Raw genomic sequence first — 27020 nt, forward strand, 5'->3', positions numbered from 1 at the left:
ACGTCTTTCACCTCCCTCGGTGCATTTGATTACAGGGCACTTTGCAATTGTGAATGATGAATTATTAATACCTTTGTCAACACTCCCATTAAACATCAAGGTCACCGACAAATAATCTACTTGTAAAAAGCTTGTTAGCAAAATATTTTAAGAGTACTGAAGACCCGTATTAGTATTTGCATTAGTAGAATAACCGTCTTATTCACAAATGAATAGCCTTTATAGGAATAAGTAAGTTTTGTTTTGTCAGTGACCATAGTTTAAGACTGATCAACCAACATCCACAGCTTGAATAATACACAGATCTAAACATGTACTCACAAATGTGGAGTAGATACAATCCGCCATTCATTAACATGTTTTGTATAAAATATAAGCCATCGGTTGTGTTTTATACTGCTATTTTTATTTGCATTGGACATGCCATTTTTACTACTTGTGTTTCTATGACGTATAATGTATTTTGACTATATAACTAGGCATGTATATTTTGCGAGTCAATTGTTAAATGGACCCATGAAGATCCGGGGTAGATTCTTCAGTAACCCATGCTTGACGTAAAAGGCGACTATGCTTGTCGTAAGAGGCGACTAACGGGATCGTGTGATCAGGCTCGCTGACTTGGTTGATGCATGTCATTATTCCCAATTGAGTGGGTCGATGCTCATAATATCAATCACTAGACTGTCTGGTCTAGACTCGATTATTTATGGGCAGTCGTCATATAGCTGTAATATTGCTGAGTGCGGAGGCGGCAAACAGCACATAAACAAAGAGCATACAACGCTTCCTCAATAGCTATTGGATCTGGCATACAGCGTTAGCATGTTTTATGGCAGGCATGTGGAGGAATTCCAAATTTAACCCATCAGTGACCAAAATGTTTGTTTGTTTGTTGTTTAACGCCTAACTCAGCAATATGACGACCAAAAATTATGTCCATTCCAGGATACGCTCACCTTTCAAAACACACATGCCTATGATAAAGTCGAAATGCTGCTCTTGACTGCTTTTCTCAAAGATTTCTTATGATTATGGAAAAGACTCTCTTATTTAGATATTGTGGATTGACATGGGGCGACTAACGGGATCGGGTGATCAGGCTCGCTGACTTGGTTAATGCATGTTATTATTCCCAATTACGTGGGTCGATGGTCATGATGTCAATCACTGGTTTGACTGGTCCAGACTCGATTATTTACAGACAGCCGTCACAAAGCTGGACCAATTGTTAAATGGCTTTGGAATCGTGTTTTGAAATGTATGAAACGAACCCGCCCACCCAACCCCTGGTGGTAACATAAGTCACGTGTAAACGGTAATGGTTGACGGTTGTCCAAGGCTTGAACAACACATTTATTTCAAAACAAATTAGAGGGGTGTTATGCGTATATCTGATCACCATCGATACAATATTTACTTCAAATACATGCACAACTTTATGTTTTTCAGTAAGACTTTTGCTGCTTGTGTAAATAAATTACATACACTGAAACACTACGAAACACATTCAGATAGGCAAGAAATCAATCAGATGTTATTTTGCCCTGGCGTTCTGTTGACATTATGTATAGCAAGGTGACAGAGTTCAGACGAGTACGTGCGGTATTTGTCTGGTATACTGACACAATAACAAGAATATGTTGTTTACGCCAGATAATGTTTTCCATATGAGCTGTCAACGTGATCACATTTCAACATGGTATGTAACAGTTAACTCGTACTTCATGAGTAAATATAGACACACTGAAAATGGCTATAATAGTGTTTCATTAAATTGAATTCATTATATCCAAATAAGTAAGTTGGGGACTAGTCTTTTATGCCACTTTAAGCCACAGTCCAAGAATATCGCGGCGTCTCCACTGATTGGCTTCCCACTTTGCGAACCCATGTGGGGAATCGAACTCGGCGTGACGAGCTAACGCTATCGCCACTAGGCTACCCTACAGCCTCTGTGACCAATTTAGGCTGAACGTTGTTCCTCAAATATTTCATTCAGTAACGCATGTAAAGTGTTTTGGAAATTTACAACATCTGCCATGATTAAACTACATGTACATTGAACTTCTCAATATGGCCAGAGGATCACGACGACCATCATCCAATATCCCACCCATGCATGGTTATTATTTTAAAATGGTACGTCAATAAACTTCGGATTTATTTGTGGTTTCCGAATTCAATCAGCTTCTACTTATTTCATGGTGGATGATTAAACACATTGACGGGTGTTTCTGGGAAGGAAGGGTTGCTTCTTTCACTGACAGCCCCGTGAGCCCAATCTGCTTTTTACAAACAGACACTTCTAGAAAAGAGACAATCATTATGTCTTTTTCAACGAGTCGGTACGTGACTCCATCAATTTAAATCTGAAGGAGACCAAAACGATCTTGGCGATTTCCAAGTGGTTTGAAAAGAGCTCTTAGGGAAAAGCGATCGAAAAACATGTCTGTCCGCCTTCCACGGGACCTACTGAAGAGGTTCCTCTCGATTGTCGGGAATGTTTTTTTCCTCAGCTGGGTGTTTAAGGAGAGCGGTAATGGTATTACTTCCAATTCCGTGTCGTGTTGAATCAACGGGCACCTGTTTCAGGATGGAAGAAGACTATACTAACACTTCTCTAGACCCAACCTTCATTACGCAACACAGCTAAGCATACGTTGTAAACTTTTGCCTTGTTCACTTGGAAAACTTTTTAGTAGCGGTTCCGCCATGCAGGTGAAACAATCCGTTTAGGTCATATATATCTGTATCTCACTTGGTTTGGATGTGTGTAGATTACCTTGATGACAAACCTGGATTCATAAACAGATTCGTCCTTCAATTCAGTCACCGTTATCTCTTTCCATGGCCCCAGGCCAATCCAGAATATCTAAATAAGAGAGTCTTTCCATAATCATAAGAAATCTTTGAGAAAAGCAGTCAAGAGAAGGATTTCGACTTTATCACAGGCACGTGTGTTATGAAAGGTGAGCGTATCCTGGAATGGACATCATTTTGGTCATATTGCTGAGTTCGGCGTTAAACAACAAACAATCAAACATTTTGGTCACTGATGGGTCAAATTTGGAATTCCTCCACATGCCTGCCATAAAACATTTGTGAAAGTTTTACTAATGCTGTATGCCAGATCAAATTGCTTTTGAGGAAGAGTTAACGTTGTATGCTCTTTGTTCATGAACTGTTTGCCGCCTCCGCACTCAGCAATATTACAGCTATATGACGACTGCCTATAAATAATCGAGTCTAGACCAGACAATCTAGTGATTGATATCACGAGCATAGATTCCCGCAATTGGGATATGATGACATGCATCAACCAAGTCAGCGAGCCTGACCACCCGATCCCGTTAGTCGAGTCTTACGACAAGCATAATCGCTTTTCACGGCAAGCATGGGTTGCTGGAGAGCTATTCTACCCCGGATCTTCACGGGTACATTGCTCAATTGTACCTCGAATGTTGTGGAATGTAGACACCATTGGCTAGAACTGATGGAATATTGCTCGACATAAAGGGAAAGTTGAATTCTTTGATAAGCATTACTTAGAAGTTGACTGATGACAAAGTAGAGATAATCTATGTATAACAACTTCTTTTTTTACAGTGAAGGCGACGTTTCGGTATAGATCCTCATACCGTTGTCAAGCAAGGTATACAGGGTCGGTATACAGACAACGGTATGATGATCTTTACCGGAACGTCGCCTTTACACTTAAAAAGGAAGTTGTTATCCATTAATTATCTCTACTTTGAAAGGGAAAGCTGACTTGGAAAGTTAAAGTCTTCCCTCTTGTCATACACTCTTGTTGACGAGCTGCTCTACTTCCAGTCCATCTAATTTATTGAGAGACTATTATTTTCGCCACCAAATATATCCCTGATATATCACAGCGGCTTGTTAACAATCCACTCGGAGGGCAAACACATGGTTCATGTTATATGATATGTAATCCCTCAGGCTACACCAAAAATCTCAATCCTCCGTATTTGACTTTTAACATTATGGATGTAGTGGGGACCTAAATGTATTCTTCACGGAATTTCTTGGATGCCAGGATCCGCTACTCGCTGACTTGGTTGATGCATGTCATCGATCCCAAATGCGTGGATCGATGCTCATAATATCAATCACTGGATTGTCTGGTCCAGACTCGATTATTTACAGATCGCCGTCCTATAGATGGAATATTGCTGAGTGCGGCGTTAAACAACAAACCAACCAACCATCCAGGATCTGGTCATCTGGGTATCTTGGAGGCTTGAGTATCCTTGTGATCTGATATACTACATCTAGCCTTGAAGAGTTGAGTATCTAAATTACCAGGATCCGCTGGATCGTGTAACGCAACTAGTACATAGGCCTTGAATAGTCAAAGCCAACGTGTTCAACGCACTGGGTTATCATATTACGAATAATGTATTAAAACCATTTCTGCGCATCAAGCAGACTTAAGAAGAAATGGTAACGGAAATGTAATCTCTACCGGGCATTCCTTTTAATCCGTGCTACACGCCATATTCTATACAAATCACACGTACTGTTTAATGAACACGTAAGCGCCTTATTGTCTAATATATGAGAGCATTACATAGCAGAATTAACGCTGCGTGGCAGCCAGTATGAACGTTCAAACTAAAAGCAGTCACAATTTGCATGACAATTAACTTTCAGGCAACGAATGTACTTGAACAAGAAAATTGGCAGCTAACTTGGATTTCCAGTGGGTAACTCGAAGACTAAACATCATGCCCATTCCTGTCCTTGTATCATCAGCTGAAAGATGACAGATGTTCCATGCTGGCTGTGTGGCGTTATGTAAGTCCAGGCCGTTGTAAGTCTATGGTGTAATGATACACTTGTGATTTCGTCCATATTGGATGATGGGTTCACTCGACGATTCGGCTTATGCTGCCAGTGAGACATAGCCTTGTGATGTATTCTGACTACTGAGACCGATTTGGCTTGTTCCCTTCATAAATGCATGCATCAAAGAACGGTAACCATGGGAATTCTTTTTATGCTACAACGTGTTCACAACCTCTAGACACGCTACATTTCTCGTTGAAACATCAAAGTATAGCCCTCGCTTATGCGAGTCACCGCAGGCCCACAGAACTTAGGGACAACATTATTATTTGGAAAGATGTACATAGTGCATGCATGGGCAAATAACGCACGATGTAGGTTTTAAGGTATCCTCTTCCGTGGCTTCCGCCTCAGACAAATTGGTCAATCATTCCAAGCCATGTATGTTAAAATGTATAAAACCACTGATATATAGTAAGCGGTAAGACGATTGAAACAGTGCCATGATGAACTGTGCACCGTCTCGGAACTTCATCTCTTGGTATTGGAACATACTCAATGAATAAAATATCATTTCTTTCTATATACTCAAACAGTTTATACATTTAGAATGAGATCTTTAAATGTAATTGCTAAAAAGTATTGGTAGAAGGAACTGTGATGTATTCAGTACAAAGGAGACCCACTAAACCATTTTAGAGCCATTCCGAATGATTACTAATAGAATATCGAACGACGGGATAAAATGGAATGTGCCTCATCTCTTCTGTATTTTACCATTTACTGTTTCGGTATGTGTTGAAGACGACGCAACTCTGCAGTCACTCAATCATGTAGATTGACAAATAAACTGTCTAGTCGGACTCGATATCATATTAACAAAAATCTATGCATTTTATTAGTTGGCGTACATTTAATCTTTATTAACAGAGGGCAATGGTGGTTTTAGTAAACCCTGTGTTTTTTAAACATAAAGATTAGCATAATATGCAAACAAAATAAAACTGTTACAATATTGTATTAAATACATGAGTACTTTTGTTTAAACATTATTCAAATTCACAGTGCAATAAACTTTATTTGAAATAAAATGTTTGATAGCCGTGTTTCAAGATGCCAGGAGAAACAAGTACATTCTTTTGTGGGATGTCTTAAAAAATGATCGGTCTGTTTTGTTTTGCAAGGAAGGTGGTACGTCTTTTAGATCAATCAATGACGCGGTATGGGTATTGTTTAGTTTTGTAAGGAAAGCAGTATGTCTTTAACATAGTGTTTATTATTTAGTTTCGAAAGGAACTATGTATGTATTTCAGAGAGCGTTTATTGTTCAGTTTCTACATGTTTATATCGAGGTGTTTTTATATATATTTGAAAATTTAAAGAACTCAGCCTGGGGTAAGAAGTAAATTTGCAGCCGCAGGACACCTGCCATGTTTGAAATGTAAATTTTGTGCCGAAAAAAGTAAATATAATATTTTTATATTTTTCAAAGATAAGATGCCTGAGATACCCATCAGCAGTGTATTATGCGATTCTTTTGTTATTTTTAAAAGTTTTAAATCAAATTATATAAAAGAATATTACTATGCTGACTAAGCGCCAGTACAGTTAATGTTTTAAATAAAATATCGCCTAAGTTATTAAGAAACTTAAGATATTTTCAACTGAAAATCCAACGTGATAAAGTCAACCGAGAGATATAGTTTCATTCATTTTTTGTTCCTCGGTTTAGCTTAGATGTCATGATTCAGCGTTTTTTTTGTTAAATGTTAGTTTCATAAGAAAAGCTGTATGATTTCGAGAAAAAAACATATAACCTACATGAGATATACATGTACATTTTGATTTGTTTTAATTAATATATACACTTATATCAAAATACACTGTGGTTTGATTCTCTATACATCCAGATGCTACGTACATTACTAGCGACAGTGAACGGTGTACTGATTTAAATATATCATATTGAATGATGCGACAAAATATGTTTAACATTTCTTTTCAAAGATACAAAACTGACAAGAAGTCCAATTGTGGCGCCACTTGCCTGTTCAAGTATATTGTGTCACTAGTACAGACAGGAGATGGTTCACAGACATATTTCAGCCATAACAACCTCTGGTCAGCTATGAAGTGGACCCTCTTTCGCCAAGGCTGATATGGCGGGTAAGGGATTCATCAACTAACGATTGTTAAAGATTTTCTATCAAAGCTTGACCACTGAGTTCATTAGATTGTAAATCCTCTCTAAAAGCCAATGAGAGCCACGGCCACCAATCATCCTAAGATTTGGCTCCATTTACATCGCTGACCAACGGCGAAACAAATCCCAAAGTTATGAGCAAAGATCAATGATCGAATATACATTTCGCACAATTATCCCATTTTTCTGTCAATCGGTTAATTGAATTCCTGGTTTGTGGCTATAAGTGGTTATAGATCAGTAACAAGTTTACCGCATGTCGGTGTGGAATGACACGACTTGTTAGTCCTGCCACCGGACAATATTATCTACACCGAGTCTCTCTCCCTGCTAAGTACACAGTGGAGTGACGGGAGTATTGGAGAACACTCACTCGTTCCTCGTTAGGCTCTCTTATTTCACAGTTACCACTGCTAAAGAGAACATTCACCAAGCTCGCTTCTTCTGGACACAACCGTGAAATCACTTCCAATTTGTAAACATCAAATGAATTTCGCTTGACTAGCCTTGACGGTATATGAATAGAGAAGTCATGAGACAAATTGTTTTATAGTAGCTGTATATACTTTGGGGATGAAGATTTCCTTAACTAATAGTTGATAAACACTATTGTATGTAATATTCCAGCTATATGACGGCGGTCTGTAAGTAATCGAGTCTGCACCAGACAATTCAGTGATTGATATCATGAGCATCGATCCACGCAATTAGGATCGATGACATGCATCAACCATGTCAGCGAGCCTGACCACCCGATCCCGCTAGTCGCCTTTTACGACAAGCATAGTCGCCTTTTACGGCAAGCATGGGTTGCTGAAGACCTATTCTACCCCGGATCTTTACGGGTCCGATTATCCACTGAAACATATTCCATTGGGCGTTAAAGGCAACGTGGTATTGAAAACTATATGATTGGATCGCTAATAATTAGTGACACAAGGTGTTCGCGAAACGGGTGATTGGTGTTTTGAGTAGACTCCCATCTTGGTTATTGTTTCACATTGTATTTCTTCCTTCAGTGTGAATAATATAAATATTTCTCTTGTATCATTCACTTTGGTTTCAAAGCACACTGACCTTCTAAATACGTGAGTGAATGATGTTTAAGGCCACAACAATATGCAAGCTGTATCACAGCGGCCTGCCAATAGACGAGTATGGATAAATGAATGAGTGAGTTAGGCTTTACGTCGCTTTTACCAATATTTCAGCAATATCACGGCAGAGGACATCAGAAATGAACTTCACACACTACCCCTGTGGGGAATCGAAACCGGGCCTTCGGAAACAAGCGAACACTTTAACCACTAGGCCACCCCACCTCCCCGGGTGTGGACAAGAAAAAACAGTCACCGATGGCATGACCACGTTAACCAGTCACGTCACCACCCAATCCATTTTAGCCGACTCTAACAAGCAAAGGTTACTTTGGGCCAAGCCGACCCCAGTATCATAAGAACGCTTTTGGTGATAGCCTTGGTGTCATGAAACGATAAGTAATGGAAATACTACAAGAACTATGCACATGTACAGACTTGTGATGTTGAAAAGTTCAGTTATAATAACACTGACGATATCTTTATCAGAGTGTTCCGACCCTCAGTGCTTATTCAGCGTTCCAGCAATAATGAAAATGAACCATTGAGAGAATAAGAATGACACAATCGAGCGTTAACTTGCGAATTAACACGTTAACCATTCATCTAACGATAGCCCTTTGAGTGCATTCGAAATGACACGCGTTCTAGATGACGTGATAAGGTATAATCGTTGCTCTCAACTCCAAGCAAATATGCTGGCAACGCCTATGCTTGTCTCCCACACTTGTTACAGCAATTAAAGGCTTCTTCAACATGCTTGTATTAAGCATCATGAAATGAGACGCTATCAGTCCGTGGCATCATATGCCAGATAACAATTACGCAATGGGCTCTAAATCGGCGTGGTTTATGGACGCAATGAGGTGTAACGGAACAAGTTCTGTCACGTCAACTCACACTGGATGCTGACAACGTTCCTCTGGGCTTCCAAGATTAAACGCCATTTGATGGCGGAAGTGGTTAAATGGCGATCAAATATGGCCATTTATCTCCACGTTTTGTCACAGCTGATTAATGCGGTATTCATGCAAGTCCACCATAACAGATGGAGCGTGTTGATAACCTGTAATCGAAGCTATGGCGAAATAACTAACTTTTCGGGGTTGTTTGGTTTATGGTCAATTACATTTTGGTTCTGCATCTACATGATCTGAACCAACAAACGGAGAACTGTCATGATATCGCAGCAGAATTGGAATCAAAATTACAAATCACTTGAGAAAATGATTTAGATAGTCCACAATTATTTCAGGAATTAAGTCCCAAAGTGCAACCCTGAAGTTACTGTAACAGGTGCGTGATCAATACTGTTCAATATCCATCACTTCTACACCTCCCTCGTGTCTGGAGAGCGGGCTAGTCTGAGTGTTTGTACACGGAATGGCTATAGGTATGCCCCGGGGTGTTCATCGACCATACTCGGATCCCCTTACTCAGAGAGGCTGGATGGTGGAAGATACCAGGCAGAAGAATACCGTTACATTGTAACGGCATACTGTATATCAAAGAAAAGTGTACATCATGAGCCGTCTCTACACAGACATATGGGTGACCTGGTATGGACTATCAGATAGGGATGATTATATTGTACAACCATTATGCGTGCATGGAATAAATGCGTCTTGGTCTGTTAGAACCATTGTTGGATACAGACAAAGATCCCGTTAGACCATCCCAAGGCAAACGCCAAGGGAGTGTTCTTTTGATAATAAATCAATTCATTCACAATGACATTAGATATTTCAGACGATTAACATCAGTAAAGAGTTCTTGAAGCGGAATGAAAGAGTACTATGATGGTAGAAGGGCTTTGACATTTCAACTTGTATTAGTTTTGTTACGTAGAACACACTCATTACTCGTGTTCTATGGGAGCGTACTACGCTGTGGGTGGTAGATGCTAATGTATCACATTGATCTATACTGTTCTAATTTTATACCAAAGATCTATTTCAGCCTTTTCATGACACTTCGCCGTTTTGCAGTATTTCGCCATAGAAAAAAATCAATTAAGGGATGATATAGACCTGAAAGCCCGATGGTACTTCACCTCGGTGAAATATGAAAATACTCGTATGCAGAAAGAAGCTCTTCACAAAGAGCACTTGGCCACTTGAAACATCTGAGACACTGTGTGAGAATGGGTTTGGTGATTCTCCTGTACTGTTCCCTGTGGTATGATTATTGAGGAGAGGAGACGGACCGAAAACTGGGAAATATTTATTGCTTTGGGTTTCATCGTGTAAGTTTAATCGCCGAAAAGACCAGCTGAATTCGCAAATCATTCCGAAGCAAAAGAAATAACGTCCCTAGAAGGTTGACTGTATATCTTATGGGAGTACGTGGTGTTGGTCATGCTCAGTATGTTGGCCTTGAGCTTGACCCACTTGGATCAGACATACATCTAAATCTATATTCAGTTCCACATACCGACATACATATATTTCTACTTGTTGCATGGTTGTCAGATTGAGTATAAACATTTTGTTGGGCCAAAAGAGCTGAACATGTGGGACCCATGAAGATCCGGGGTAGAACAGGTCTTCAGCAACCCAAGGCGACTATGCTTGTCGTAACAGGCAACTAACGGGATCGGGTGGTCAGGCTCGCTAACTTGGTTGATGCATGTCATCGATCCCAATTGCGTGGATCGATGTTCATGATGTCAATCACTTGATTGTTTGGTCTAGACTCGATAATTTACAGGCCGCCGTCATATAGCTGGAATATTGCTGAGTGCGGCGTAAAACAACCAACCAGCCAACCAACTTAACACGTTGAAATATGGGTTCGTCATCATGACACGACCAGTTCACAAAGCTCAAAGGATGTGAACGAAATCATTGCAAACCTGAATAGGAAGCTTTTGAGCAATGCCTAATGACACTCATATACAGATAGCAAAGAGTACACCCAATACCGCCACGATGGCTATACCATGAATGCGATCATGCAATATACACAACGTACTTGCATCACATAAGTTATTAACATGAAATTATATTACTGAGGATTCGGGATGGAATTGCAGTATGTGCTGGTCGTATGAGTGACTTAATGCATCGGATGGTCAGGCTCGGTTACTTGACTGACGGCGTGTCATCGTACCCCGACGACGTGGATCATCGTGGCTCATAACATCAATCACCGGATTGTTTGAAATAGACTCTATTATATACCGGCCGCGGTCCTGTATCTGGAATATTACTGAGTGCGGCGTTCAACACACAATCAATCAAACAAACAAACAAAGACAAGTAACATCATGTAGGACTGTTATTAAATGGGGGGCACGGGTGGCCCAGTCGTCTAAGGCGCCGCGATTCGCTGTGCAGAGTTGCGTCCCTTGGGCACGCCAGAAACCTATGATTGTGGGTTCGAATCCCGGTTCCGATTATGTTTCTAGGTTTGTCAGCACCATACCCGTGCTCGTTGGTTTCACCGAAGTGGTAAACGTCTGAGACCTGCATCACTTCGGGTTTTCCTCCCACATTAAGCTGACACGCCGTGATATAACTGGAATACTGTTGAAAGCAGCGTTAAACCCAACTCACTCACTGTTATTAAATGATTCATCGTTTGTCAAATTTTCTACTTTTGTTATGAACTATGTTGCAGTCAATGATCATGAGGATCGGCATGTAGTTTAAGCACGATTAAGTACTTTTTACAACAAGAGAGGCTTAACCATAAAGAGGTGGGTTTGGAGGAAAATAAATGAACCGGTGCAGTGACCTGTGTTCACTGACATTAACGTGATAACACGGATCCGTTTGGATCCGCGTACAATGGGTATGATCACGCTATGGGTTCATTCCTCCTCATTTCGAATAATCGATATTGTTTCACATAAAACATGATTTAATTGTCCGTTACATGAACATCTGTATGAGGAGTATTTCGCCTGTAAGTAGAACATTTGAGGATAATTGTGCAGGTTTTACACACTTGAGGATTAAACTTATTTTACCCCCAAAAGGGTAGAATGGTCGGGTGTTTTACTTTCCGATATTTTCACATGTGCATTTTAGCGATTCATAATGCTGATTGGTTAAGTGAAGCCATATGACGTCACAGTGCGTTATTGTTGAGGAAATACCATATGACGTCATCACTTGTTCATGACGTCACATATTGTTTACATTACGTCATCTGTGCAACAGGCTGTCTATTACTGACGTTTTTCTGCACAGTTGACAATTCATTTCATTTTTTCTCTCTTATAATGTCATTGAGGAATATATAGAAAAACCTACTTGAAACTAAAAAAGTAGGGATTATCTGCATTTGTATAAATAACAATTGTTATAAATAACAATAGCCAATAACATCAACGCGTCACATTGAAACACATCGAAGACGATTTTTCCGTACATATATTAGGTTTACTAGGTTTAGGTCCACTGATATAATACCGAATTTAAAAATTGAAACCCTTCAATAGCTTCAATTATTTCACGAGGGACAGATAATTCGTTATATGTCATCGTATCCCAATTGTGCAAATCGATTATCGTTATGTCAATCACTGGATTGTCAGGTTCAGATTCGATTAAATACAGACCGCCGTCGTATAGCTGGAATATTGCGAAATGAGGCTTGAACCTAGTCCCTTTAAACAATTCACATTGCCTGCTTTATTACAAAATCGCAAAATAAAATAATAAAAATAATAAAAAATGATAAAAAAAATATGTAACCCTTGACTTTAAAGGATTTATCTTTCTTTCATCTGGAAAATATTGTCATTTAACTGAGCTTTCTCTAACAATAACGATGTAAAGCCAACATCTATTCCAGATTATCGAGAGGCTTGAAAGAATAAAAATCAGAGATTTAAATTGACACTTCATGCTTTATAGATTTACTCTGAACACTGATCACAGAATTAAGATCCACGGCAGGTCGTTCCAAAAACTCGAGTGGTGGTCCACACTCGTATAATGGCAGTAATAATACAAAAAGGATATAATTGAACGTATGTAAACGTCGTTGTAGGACATGTAACATTGAGAGGATTGGGCACTTAAAAAGCGTGGATTAATTTACATGAACATGCTAGGCTACGCACGTTGTCATAGCAACGAGAAAACTTACGGAAATACCTTTACGCTATGCTTTTAGTGATGGGTGATCGGTGAACACTAGACAGAGGCCCCACACACGTTGAGACTTAAATAGTTCGTCTTGAAGGTTTAGTTTTACAATCGACCTGAGTGAAATTTCTCAAGAACATTGAAATCAGAGTTCTGAAAGATTAATTGTTATTGAGCGTTTGACAGAATTACTGCGGACGTCATGTCATTATGAACCATGCCTGCTAAAGTTGGTGCTGTTTTCTCTGATATCAAATTAACGAAATAGAACTGGCGCAAAGAACATGGTATTAAGATCTTAGCAAATGTAATCCATTAGCTTTGTCCTTTAATAATGACTCAATGTTTATTCTGCATTTGAAATCGTCTCAAATGTATGTAATTGATTTTATGGACGATATTTGATTAAACATCTTATTGGCTCAGTTCTTCTCGTGGAGCGATGAAAGGACACCATGATACCGACTGTCATGGCGCTATATAAATGCATCTCGGAACACGCGAAATAAAATGTTTTAACAGCTCTGTACACTGAGACATAATTCTTTTAACGCTTTTTTGCAATATTCCAGCAATATCACCAGAAATGGGCTCCAAAAATTGAACCAATGTGGGAAATCGAACCCGGATTTTCGGCGTGACGAGTTAACTCTTTAACCACTGGGCTTGCCGACAGCCTCCATTATAAGATGTGATGATGTCACCGTCGGGATCCAAGTTCATTTTATACTAGCTACGACTTCATAAGTCATCGATATAATTGAATACAACAACAATGAGTGCGAGTCTCTTAACTGACAGGTGAGGTGGGTTAGCCCAGATGTTAAGGCGTTGGCTCGTCGGGTTTCAATACTCTACATGGATATAATAAGCGAAGCCTAATCTTGGTGTCCCCCGCCGTTATATGGCAAGAATATAGGTAAAACGCGTAAAGCGACCCACTCACTCTGTCCTGACACTGAATTGATTATTGACCAGATATTAATGGTCCGCTTTTTTTTGCTACACGCAGGATGAACTACGTGGGGATGCATAGGTCAACAACATGTATTTCTCGTCGTAAGGACCGCCTCCGCAGTCAAGGTGGAGAGAGCGGCAGATTCATAATTTCAGACGTCATACTTAAAGACGTTCAAAGGTGGTAATTGTTGTTACCCTGCCTTGTGTTCGGCATTAAGGGGCTCAAACAAGGACTGGTCGGCTCGGAGACAGTATAGTGTCTGAGCGGGGTATAAGTTAAAACTGCGGCATTGTATTTTAGTGGGCCAGTATTTTAATATGAAACACACACACACATCAGTTGGTGACCGCCTCCGTGGTCTAGTGCGTCTGCCCGGAAGGTCCTTGGTTCGATCCCCGGCCGCGTCATACTAAAAGACGTTAAAAGATCGGCATTAAGGGTCTAAAACAAGGACTGATCGGCTCGGAGTCAGTATACTGTGTCAGAGTGGGGTATTCATGTTAAACTGCGGCATGGTATCTTCGTAGGCTGACACTGTAATTCGGCATTAGTCCGGATTAGTCCAAGCACGCACACACACACACACACACACACACACACACACACACACACACACACACACACACACACACACACACACACACACACACACACACACACACACACACACACACACACACACACACTAGTTGACTGCGGCTTAAAGTATCAAACTAAACATGCTGTCTGTAGGTGTTATCACTAAATCACTACTACCTATTTGATTCAGGTATCCGGGTTAGAATAGGCCCCCAGCAAACTATGCGGGTCGTAGGAGGCGACTTAATAGATCTGTCGATCACACTCGGGGACTTGGTTGATGCTGATAATATCAACCACTGGATCGTCTGGTCCAAACTCAACTATCTACAGGCCGCCATCATATAGCTGGAATGGTGCTGAGTGTTGCATCAAACAACACACGAACAAATAAACAAGCAAACCAATTTAAGACGTTACTGGAGTGTCGTCCTCACAATTTCAGTGTATACCGTAAGAAACAAATCGAAATGGGTCAGAATACGTATAAAAAATGTCAAAGTCCCAACTGGGCCAGCAATGGGCATGGTTGTTGAAGGAGTTGTTGTTCCCAAAGAAACATCATGTGGGTTGGAAACAGTTCTGTATGCGGCTGAGGAATAGGTAGCCACAGCTTAGCTCCATGATCAAGAGTACACTGTGTCTGTAGAGCATGTAAGGTTACGGAGGGTCGGTGTAGCTGGCACACAAGCTGACAGATACAGATGGTAAATCGACTGTTGTAGATAACGCATGTCATGGTTGTGGCAGTCTGTGATGAGGTTGTAGTGCAATATACGAGGATTTGATAATTGAGGGAAGTACCAGAAAGAGGGCCATATTTCATATGGTTTTTTTAAAGAATTGTTCATATTGTTTGTGGCTTAAAGATTGAGAGAGAGAGAGAGACAGAAAGAGAATGATAGAGAAATAGAGAGAGAGAGCGTGAGAGCGAGAGAGAGACACAGGGAGAGAGAGAGTGAGAGAGAAACAGAATGATAGAGAGATAGAGAGTGAGCGTGAGAGCGAGAAAGAGACAGTGAGAGAGAGAGAGAGAGAGAGAGAGAGAGAGAGAGAGAGAGAGAGAGAGAGAGAGAGAGAGAGACTAACATCCCAAAGCAAGTGATATGACTTTTACCATCAAAGACAAGTAACTCTCCTGCGGCGAATATGAAATAACAATATTGGCTCAACTTCCATTGATCAGAAATCTTTTCCTTCCTGTAGCAATTGACAGCGACCAGGAATAAATATCAGTAGTTGTTTGGCTAGCAATCAAATGCCTAGTTGAAAGTGACGTGTTATATAAACCTCTGCACTAAAGCTGTCGAGTCTGTCAGACTCAGCATAGTCCAACTACGAGCCCTGCTGGTTTAAGACAGTATCTCTCGGACAACTCACGATAAAAGCTCAGATAGCCAGCCACCGTGGCCAAATCAATTTGTTCATTTGTGTCAGCGTTGAGCTAGGGCTATCTGATGGTCTTTTCAATGAAAATATAAGTTGACTGGCTATTGAACGAGTCGGGGAAAGGTGCAAGGTTAATCTGGATTCTGGAGAGACACGTGGATGTTGCATGGTAGGACGCTGTGAGGGGAGATGAAAGTAATGAGAGGTGGGATGGGGATGCGGAAGCTCTTGGAGGCAGGGGGAGAAGATGGGGCATTCGGATGGCGCAAGAAGATCGTGTTTGTTTATTTGAAACTAGATTAACTTAACCAATATAATGCTATCTTCATCCATGATCTATTAAAACCGGAGTCGAATCCGACCATGAATCAAATTTGTGAGTGAGTTTTGAACAATATTTAAGATTCATCACGGTCTGTCAGCCTAAAATGGGAGGACAGCCGGAACTTTAACCCCGCTTTAAACACCATTTTAGTTTAACATCACTGCGTGGTATGGGAGGGCAACCCTAACTTTAACGCTGCTGTGTATGTATGTATGTATGTATGTATGTATGTATGTATGTATGTATGTATGTATGTATGTATGTATGTATGTATGTTACGTACGTATATATGTTTATATGTATGTATGTATGTTACGTACGTATATATGTTTATATGTATGTCTTTATGTGTGTATGTTACGTACGTATATACGTTTATATGTATGTATGTATGTTACGTACGTATATATGTTTATATGTATGTATGTATGTTACGTACGTATATATGTTTATATGTATGTATGTATGTGTGTATGTTACGTACGTATATACGTTTATATGTATGTATGTATGTTACGTACGTATATATGTTTATATGTATGTATGTATGTATGTTACGTACGTATATATGTTTATATGTATATCTTTATGTGCGTATGTTACGTACGTATATACGTTTATATGTATGCACGTACATGTATGTATGAATTCGCATGCGCGGTGTTGCTGCAATTCTGCTAAACACGGCGTAAATTGCCATTTACAAATTACTCCAAGAGTCGGTGTTGGACTAACACTTAATAAGGATAATGAGATCTGAAATGTACACAACATGCGCTGGATATTAGTCCTACATTTACGTGGACAACATTTTAGTGTGTGCGTGAAGATTCTCTTTGGAGCGCCGATTAATAGAACAACGTGAAGTAACATTAATAGGGATTAGTGGACGGGATTCTCAATAATGATGGGCGTTATGCTCATCCAATCTTATTCCGTGTGTACTCTCTATAAACCAGCGTCTTTGATCTGAAGAACTCCCTTAACCCGACCACATGTAGTCGGGCACTATGAATCTACGTATCGTCAAACTGAATGTCTCTATAAAGATACCCATCTGCGTGATTCTCCATAATCCGTTATCCGTCTGGCAATCCGTTATCCGAAACTTTCCACGAATCGTCGTATGTGAAATTCCCTATAAACGAACCCATTCGCGTAAACTATTGTTAATTCTCTATTAAGTTGCAAATTTGTTATCCGAAACTATCTATCCCTCTGCGTATCGTTTATCTGAAATTCTCTATAACGAACCCATCTGCATGAACTATTCTAAATTCTCTATAACCTGGCTTATCTGTTATCCGAAACTCTATATTAATCCATGTATCGTTAGTCTGAAATCGAGATTCGAACCCACAACCAGCGGATCCTGGCATTACTAAGGGAGACAATCTAAATATCGACTCGCACCGTCTTAAACCATAAGGCCACTCGTGCTCTATATGGAGCTCCACATTCCAAAATAGTCCACAGGAAACGTCTCCTGCAATTTCTACAATACAACACGCCTTTCAATTACGACGTGCTTCAATGCCAGCAGCGTACAATATCGAGAGAAGCCACACAGCGTGTTAAAATAATTCCTAACTTCTCCCAAGTCCATGCTGACATTAGAGGAACCGACAAGATGAGACATTGGTTGTTAGAGACAAGTCGCAGCTATTGTGGTCGTCTTCTTGTTTTTAGATGGAGTGTGTTAGCCGAAAAAACTGTCAACTGAAGATTCGCTTAATGATACAGTCCCATTGAAGAACATGCTTGCTTCGATTTTTCAACATGTCCGGTTTTTCCTCTTGGAATTTGTATTTATTTGACCTATTCAATCGGTTAGTAACCTGTCATCATTATTCCCATGCACACAGTTTATGTTGCTTTGGATGCCAATTTGTACAATTTGACATAGTCATGATAAATGCTATCAATTTGTACACGTAGAAGTTTGCGAATTTATCTACATGCTTCAATATGGTATTCATTGTATGGTGTTAATCCTGTTTTGTTCTAGATATATTTTATCGACATTACAATGTCAAATGGATTAAACGTTGTCCAACTTAAAAAAGACCTTTCCATAAACATAAGATTATACAGAAAGCGGACACGGGTAACTATTGCAATGAATACAGTGCACACAAAGTGCGATACTTCCATGAAATAGTCACATCAGTAATTAATACAATTACATAAACTATTGCTGTGATGAATGACGTAAACACGTCATCTGGTGAGATGTTGTAAAGGGTACAACACATGTATAATACGAGATGTATATGATTATAAATCATAATCATGTTGACAATATATTTTTGCAGACTTTTGAATATAAATATGTTAGGTAATAATGAGCATGGAATATCACCATAGAGATTTGTTTATATCGAGAATTGAGCTCTAACTGATCAAATTTTTCTAATGGCATTATAATTAGGACATTAGAGACAAAGGTGAATTTAATCCTTCTTGCATACATGGATACAACAAATCAGTAATATATCGGAACAATGCGTCTAACTGGGTGGATATATTACTATACATTATGCACGCCGAAAGGACATCCAACAGGAACATGTTTTGTTAGATGCAAGGAAAGAGATAACGCGAAAATCCCCCAACACTGTATAAGTTAAACTACAATGGCTGGTAATTGTGATCAAGACGATCATTGGACGCTATCCCCATAATGATTAAGCAACTAACGATATTTCGATACTGTATTTCCCTTATTACGGGTTTAAATTAGAAACCTGATATGTTCCCGAAAACACAGAGCTACGTTCCTCCAAACAAAACACAGAATTGTACTTAAAGGTGTTTCAAAGATTTTCGATTTTCAAATTGGCCACAGTTTACAATCCACGTGAAGACATAAAACCAGCATTAATAGCGAAGCAAGGAAGTGGGCTGCAGTGTGTTTGAAGTGAACCGATATCCTCTCAGCATGGGCTCAAGTCCCAGAACAACGAGGGATAACAATAAAGAAACATAAAAAATACAGATAATGATTTTTCAAGAGCTTAATGCATTGTTCTAATGCTTGGCTGAGCGAATACAGAAATATAAAGGGCGATGACTGCAGATGTTTTTTTTTCTAATTCGTGTTATTGAATTTATACGGAAACTGTGTATATGTTTATGTGATAATATGGTTGATATGGCAAGGCAGAAAAACGATTAATGCAATTTTGCTGTTTGATACTGTCTCAATTTCATAACCCTGGTTTGGGTTAGACTGTGGATCTGTTTAATGGTTTGTGTGTGTTTGTTTTTGCTGCAATTCAACAAATCCAAAATTCTGACTATATGACGACGGTCTGTAAAAATTAGAGGCTAGACCAGATAATGCAGTGATATATATGAGCAACCATTCACGCCATAAGGGGACGATGACATGCAAAAAACCATGTCACTGGCCCTGAACACCCGATCTGTCAAGTCTCCTCTAACGACCAACAGTGATCTACACGGGGCGTATGTGCAAGGTATATATGATACACGAAGTATGTACAAGGTATATATGATACACGAAGTATGTACAAGATATATGTGATACACGAAGTATGTGTTAGATACATGTGATACACGAAGTATGTGAAAGGTACATGTGATACACGAGTATGTGAAAGGTACAGGTCACTGGCCCTGAACACCCGATCTGTCAAGTCTCCTCTAACGACAAACAGTGATCTACACGGGGCGTATGTGCAAGGTATATATGATACTCGAAGTAAATACAAGGTATATGTGATACACGATGTATGTGAAAGGAACATGTGATACAAGAAGTATATACAAGGTATATGTGATACACGAAGTATGTGCGAGGTATATGTGACATACGAAGTATGTGCAAGGTATATATGATACACGAAGTATGTACAAGGTATATATGATACACGAAGTATGTACAAGATATATGTGATACACGAAGTATGTGTTAGATACATGTGATACACGAAGTATGTGAAAGGTACATGTGATACACGAGTATGTGAAAGGTACAGGTCACTGGCCCTGAACACCCGATCTGTCAAGTCTCCTCTAACGACCAACAGTGATCTACACGGGGCGTATGTGCAAGGTATATATGATACTCGAAGTAAATACAAGGTATATGTGATACACGATGTTTGTGAAAGGAACATGTGATACAAGAAGTATATACAAGGTATATGTGATACACGAAGTATGTGCGAGGTATATGTGACACACGAAGTATGTGCAAGGTATATATGATACACGAAGTATGTACAAGATATATGTGATACACGAAGTATGTGTTAGATACATGTGATACACGAAGTATGTGAAAGGTACATGTGATACACGAGTATGTGAAAGGTACAGGTCATACACGAGGTTTGTGAAAGGTACATGTGATACACGAAGTATGTTTAAGGTACATGTGATACACGAAGTATGTTTAAGGTACATGTGATACACGAAGTATGTTTAAGGTACATGTGATACAAGAAGTATGTTTAAGGTACATGTGATACACGAAGTGTGTGCAAGGTATTCATGACACACGAAGTAGATGAAAGGTACATGTGATACACGAAGTATGTTTAAGGTACATGTGATACACGAAGTGTGTGCGAGGTATTTATGATAAACGAAGTAGGTGAAAGGTACATGTGATACACGAAATATGTGAAAGGTACATGTGAAACACAAAGTATGTTTAAGGTATATGTGATACACGGAGAGGTGAAAGGTGTATGTGATACACGAAGTGTGTGCGAGGTATTCATGATACACGAAGTAGGTGAAAGGTGTATGTGATACACGAAGTATGTGCGAGGTATATGTGATACACGAAGTATGTCTGAGGTATATGTGATACACGAAGCATGTGTAAGGTATATGTGATACACGAAGTATGTGCGAGGTATATGTGACACACGAAGTATGTGCAAGGTATATATGATACACGAAGTATGTACAAGGTATATATGATACACGAAGTATGTACAAGATATATGTGATACACGAAGTATGTGTTAGATACATGTGTTACACGAAGTATGTGAAAGGTACATGTGATACACGAGTATGTGAAAGGTACAGGTCATACACGAGGTTTGTGAAAGGTACATGTGATACACGAAGTATCTTTAAGGTACATGTGATACACGAAGTATGTTTAAGGTACATGTGATACACGAAGTATGTTTAAGGTACATGTGATACACGAAGTATGTTTAAGGTACATGTGATACACGAAGTGTGTGCGAGGTATTCATGACACACGAAGTAGATGAAAGGTACATGTGATACACGAAGTATGTACAAGATATATGTGATACACGAAGTATGTGTTAGATACATGTGTTACACGAAGTATGTGAAAGGTACATGTGATACACGAGTATGTGAAAGGTACAGGTCATACACGAGGTTTGTGAAAGGTACATGTGATACACGAAGTATCTTTAAGGTACATGTGATACACGAAGTATGTTTAAGGTACATGTGATACACGAAGTATGTTTAAGGTACATGTGATACACGAAGTATGTTTAAGGTACATGTGATACACGAAGTGTGTGCGAGGTATTCATGACATTCGAAGTAGATGAAAGGTACATGTGATACACGAAGTATGTTTAAGGTACATGTGATACACGAAGTGTGTGCGAGGTATTTATGATAAACGAAGTAGGTGAAAGGTACATGTGATACACGAAATATGTGAAAGGTACATGTGAAACACAAAGTATGTTTAAGGTATATGTGATACACGGAGAGGTGAAAGGTGTATGTGATACACGAAGTGTGTGCGAGGTATTCATGATACACGAAGTAGGTGAAAGGTGTATGTGATACACGCAGTATGTGCGAGGTATATGTGATACACGAAGTATGTCTGAGGTATATGTGATACACGAAGCATGTGTAAGGTATATGTGATACACGAAGTATGTGCGAGGTATATGTGATACACGAAGTATGTCTAAGGTATATGTGATACACGAAGTATATACAAGGTACATGTGATACACATAGTATATACAAGGTATATGTGATACACGAAGTATATACAAGGTATTTGTGATACACAAAGTATATACAAGGTATATGTGATACACGAAGCATGTGTTAGGTACATGTGATACACGAAGTATGTGAAGGATACATTTAATACACGAAGTATGTAAAAGGTACATGTAATACACAAAGTATGTGCAAGGTACAAGTGATACACGAAGTATATACAAAGTATATGTGATATACGATGTTTGTGTACGGTATATGTGATACACGAAGTATGTGAAAGGCACATGCAATCCACGAAATAAATTCAAGGTATATGTGATACACGATGTATGTGAAAGGCACATGTGATACACGAAATATATACAAGGTACATGTGATACACACGAAGTATGTGCGAGGAATATGTGATACACGAAGTATGTAAAAGGTATATGTGTTACACGAAGTATGTGAAAGATACATGTGAAACACGAAGTATGTGAAAGATACATGTGATACACGAAGTAGGTGAAAGGTACATGTGATACACGAAGTAGGTGAAAGGTATATGTGATACACGAAGTATGTGAAAGATACATGTGATACACGAAGTATGTGAAAGATACATGTGATACACGAAGTATGTGTAAGATACATGTGATACACGAAGTATGTGAAAGATACATGTGATACACGAAGTATGTTAAAGGTATATGTGATACACGAAGTATGTGAAAGATACATGTGATACACGAAGTATGTGTAAGATACATGTGATACACGAAGTATGTTAAAGGTATATGTGATACACGAAGTATGTGAAAGATACATGTGATACACGAAGTAAGTGAAAGGTACATGTGATACACGAAGTATGTTAAAGGTACATGTGATACACGAAGTAGGTGAAAGGTATATGTGATATACGAGGTATGTGAAAGGTACATGTGATACACGAAAATGTGAAAGGTACATGTGATACACGAAATTTGTGAAAAGGTATATGTGATACACGAAGTAGGTGAAAGGTACATGTGATACACGAAGTATATACAAGGTACAAGGTACGAAATATGTGCAAAGATAAGGATGTTCGAGGCAGGTCATAATAAAAATAATACATATTTCCATTGCATGGTACAGCATTATCTTCAGTTACATTTTGTGTCGTTTTTTTCCTACTTGATCATGGTGATATTAAAGTTCATTGAACATAACAATAATAGAGTTAGACTGTGTGAGTGAGTTCATTGTCGCTATCAGCAGTATTTGATTTATATTCCATCGTGTCAGCATACAGTAAGAGAAAAACCATAAGTGCTGCAGGTCTTAGACGTTTCAACTATGGATCTGAGAAACTAAGAAGCATTATCGGAACGCTGTGGCTGAGGCAGTACACGTACATTGCCAAGGCTGAACTACACGTTCATTGCCAAGCCTGAACTACACGTACATTGCCAAGGCTGAACTACACGTTCATTGCCAAGGCTGAACTACACGTACATGGCCAAACCTGAACTACACGCACATTGCCATGGCTGAACTACACGTACATTACCCACGCTGAACTACACGTACATTGCCAAGCCTGAACTACACGTACATTGCCACGGCTGAACAACAAGTACATTGCCAAGGCTGAACTACACGTACATTGCCAAGGCTGAACTACACGCACATTGCCAAGGCTGAACTACACGTACATTACCCACGCTGAACTACACGTACATTGCCAAGCCTGAACTACACGTACATTGCCAAGGCAGGGCTACGTTACGTGCACGTTGCCATGGAAGCACACACACACACACACACACACACACACGCACGCACGCACGCACGCACGCACGCACGCACACGCACACACGCATGCATGCACACACGCACGCACGCACGCACGCACACACGCACGCACACATACACACACACACACATACACACATACATTGTGACATGTACCAGATGAATAGAAGTTATGTTCTTCTACATATAGTCCCAACGTTCTATACTCTACCTTCACGTGAAGCTATCAACGACAAACCCTTGCTACTATACTATACACACATTTCACGAAAATCACTCCGAAAGTATTTTGTCTCTTCACCAAAACATTCAGTTCGCTTGTGGCATTTAAATTCTCGTTCCGTCCACTTGTTTTAACCATATAGAGATGTTCTGTCATATATCTCTTGGCTCGGACACCCTGATACTTTCTTTGATGACACCTCTCAGTTTATCTCATTCGTCATTGCTTTCCACTGCTCAAAATGAAGACATCAGGATTTCCAATGACACAAAATGTACGTAACGTGTATCGTCCATTAATAGTATATGGAGTATGTAATGCATGACTATAAAACTTTACAGGATTGTTACAAGAAAGAAGATTTTAAGTGAACCGACATCAGTGTGGGAGTGAATCGAAGAAGGAGAAGGGAATTACAGGGCGTTACTTCAAAGAGAAATCAGGATGACAGGCGTTGGTAAATTGGCCAGGTACTGACGGTGATCTATGGATGCTAATGAGTCCCGAGAGCTGGGCCGGAAACCGTCCTAGTCCCATGATAGTTTTTGGCTTGCCGTAATCAGTTCTGGTCTTCAAATTAGACATGTATATGTTTAATGAGGTAATGTAGACGAAATCGATGTCAGATAAGCGCTGCTTACAATGCCCAATTAGCTTAAGGTTGACGATCAACACATATTGACGAAATGCATTTTGTAATCATACACGTTGTGTTCAGTACTTTTCATAATAAGTATGTTCAATGAAATCACGGAATCACAGCTAGGTGTTCACTACGATACCGTTGCAAGTTGAACTTGAAACCTTTCTTCTACATGTACGTCAACATACTGAGGTACGAACGTACTATCAACAGACATATAGGTCTATTCAGTTATAGGTAATAAATAATCCATGTGTAGGAAAATAAATGGCGTTATTTGATATGATCTAAATAACTTGACACTAATTCGAATCGTCATAGAAGTGACTGATATACGTATCCTCATCTATACGAATTCAAAATCATTAAAGGTTAATGTCTATACATTTCTTATCCAGGTTTGATAATCAAATCCTAATCGTTCTCGTTTCAACCAATATGATACATGTTATGTCCAAACTGAACAGTCTAATCTTACCTTCACGATTAAAAACTGACACCCTCCGATTGCATCATACAGAATACTTGAAACGGAAAATATCAGTACAGAAATGCAAATAAATGTCATTGACACACGTAATGATAAACCAGTTACAGTAATTAATCATTCAAAATATATTTTTCATGAAGCAATCGAAAAAAAACCTGGCACAATTTATTAAAAACTATTTACGAGGAATGTCTACGCTCAATTAAACTTTCGAGAGACGTGTTAATGAGGAATGCTCTTTAACAGTCACAACGCTCTTCATCGTCCACCCACCTGTCATAAGAAGTCCCAAGTTCAAAACATCCATTCTCTCGCCTCATTTACGTCTCCTCCTAGTTCATACTCCACTTCAAGTAGCGACAGCTCAAAACGCAAGTATCCATGAGCCAGTGCAACTGTTTTTAGACTTCCAATGGGAGAGTGATAGTCGCCTCGCTCCGTGAAAGCGTGCTCCAAACTTTTGAAGTATCTCTACAAGTTTACTGAACTGTCCGCCAATGCAATAAAATCCTTCTCTGAGCATACAACCACCTCCGCGGTCTTCTGTGTAGCCACAACGGAACAATTCAATAACCCATCCAAAGGAACTGAGATTAGACTTTTGAAAAGGCTTTTCTCTTTTGGCAAATCAGAGAGCTAGGCACCCTTGGGCGACCAGGTTTCCCTGTTGAAATAACCTCTGGACCGGGCGAGGAATCTTTATTAAACCGTGGGTAGAGCGGGACCCGCGCCGCAGCTGTCGAAAGTATTGATTGGTGTGTCGTCTGCTCGTACTGTTCATTAGGAGTGCGCTATCATCGCTGAACTAACCAAGCATAGCAAATACATGTACAGAGACTAGATATGAAACCGTCGGTATGTAAAGCATCTACGTCCTATCCTTGTTCACCTACGACAATAAGACACTCTTATCGCAAAAGGGCATCATCGAATTACCGGTTAACGATCTCCGCTTCTTTGTTTCTTGAGGGGAATTCACGAGTTACCCCCCTTAGGTCTTCTCTCCCTTTTTGTTCTTAATTGCGAATTTTCAAAAAGTCTAAGCTACTTAAAACTGCATCAGATCTAATGTGGTGGCAGACGTATGAAAGACAACGGTTGAGCGGGTGGGGGAAGGTATTCACCACTCAAGCTTCAATCACCGGCTAATGAAGGTTCACCGTCATCCATGTTTTGCCTCGAATAAAGAGCCACGTACCAATCAATAACATGTAGAAATCAAATGACTTTTGGCGGTACAAAGTGCCAGAGCGATTCCTACCGCCAAGTCTATCGACATCGGCCAAGTAATATGAAGAAATCATTTGGCTAATTCTAGCCATCCAGACAAAGTTCCCATACATTTTTGGCGTAATTCTATATCCGCCTGGGCAATTCGGGCCCAAAATTGGAGCTATTATTACCCCTGTTTCTTTGA

General features: G+C 39.6%; 1 protein-coding gene across 1 annotated transcript in view; it reads right to left on the reverse strand.

Moving 5' to 3' along the window:
- LOC124112144 overlaps window positions 1–26401 on the reverse strand; it is a 94334-nt gene extending 67933 nt beyond the window's left edge. The window contains exon 1 of the mRNA XM_046472122.2: window positions 25877–26401. Within this exon, the coding sequence (XP_046328078.1) occupies window positions 25877–25910 (34 nt within the window). The 5' untranslated portion in view covers window positions 25911–26401. The remainder of the gene's footprint in view (window positions 1–25876) is intronic.
- Window positions 26402–27020: the final 619 nt, after the last annotated feature.

Source organism: Haliotis rufescens, unplaced genomic scaffold (assembly GCF_023055435.1).
Source record: "Haliotis rufescens isolate VD_foot unplaced genomic scaffold, xgHalRufe1.0.p SCAF_6, whole genome shotgun sequence".
Taxonomy (NCBI): domain Eukaryota; kingdom Metazoa; phylum Mollusca; class Gastropoda; order Lepetellida; family Haliotidae; genus Haliotis; species Haliotis rufescens.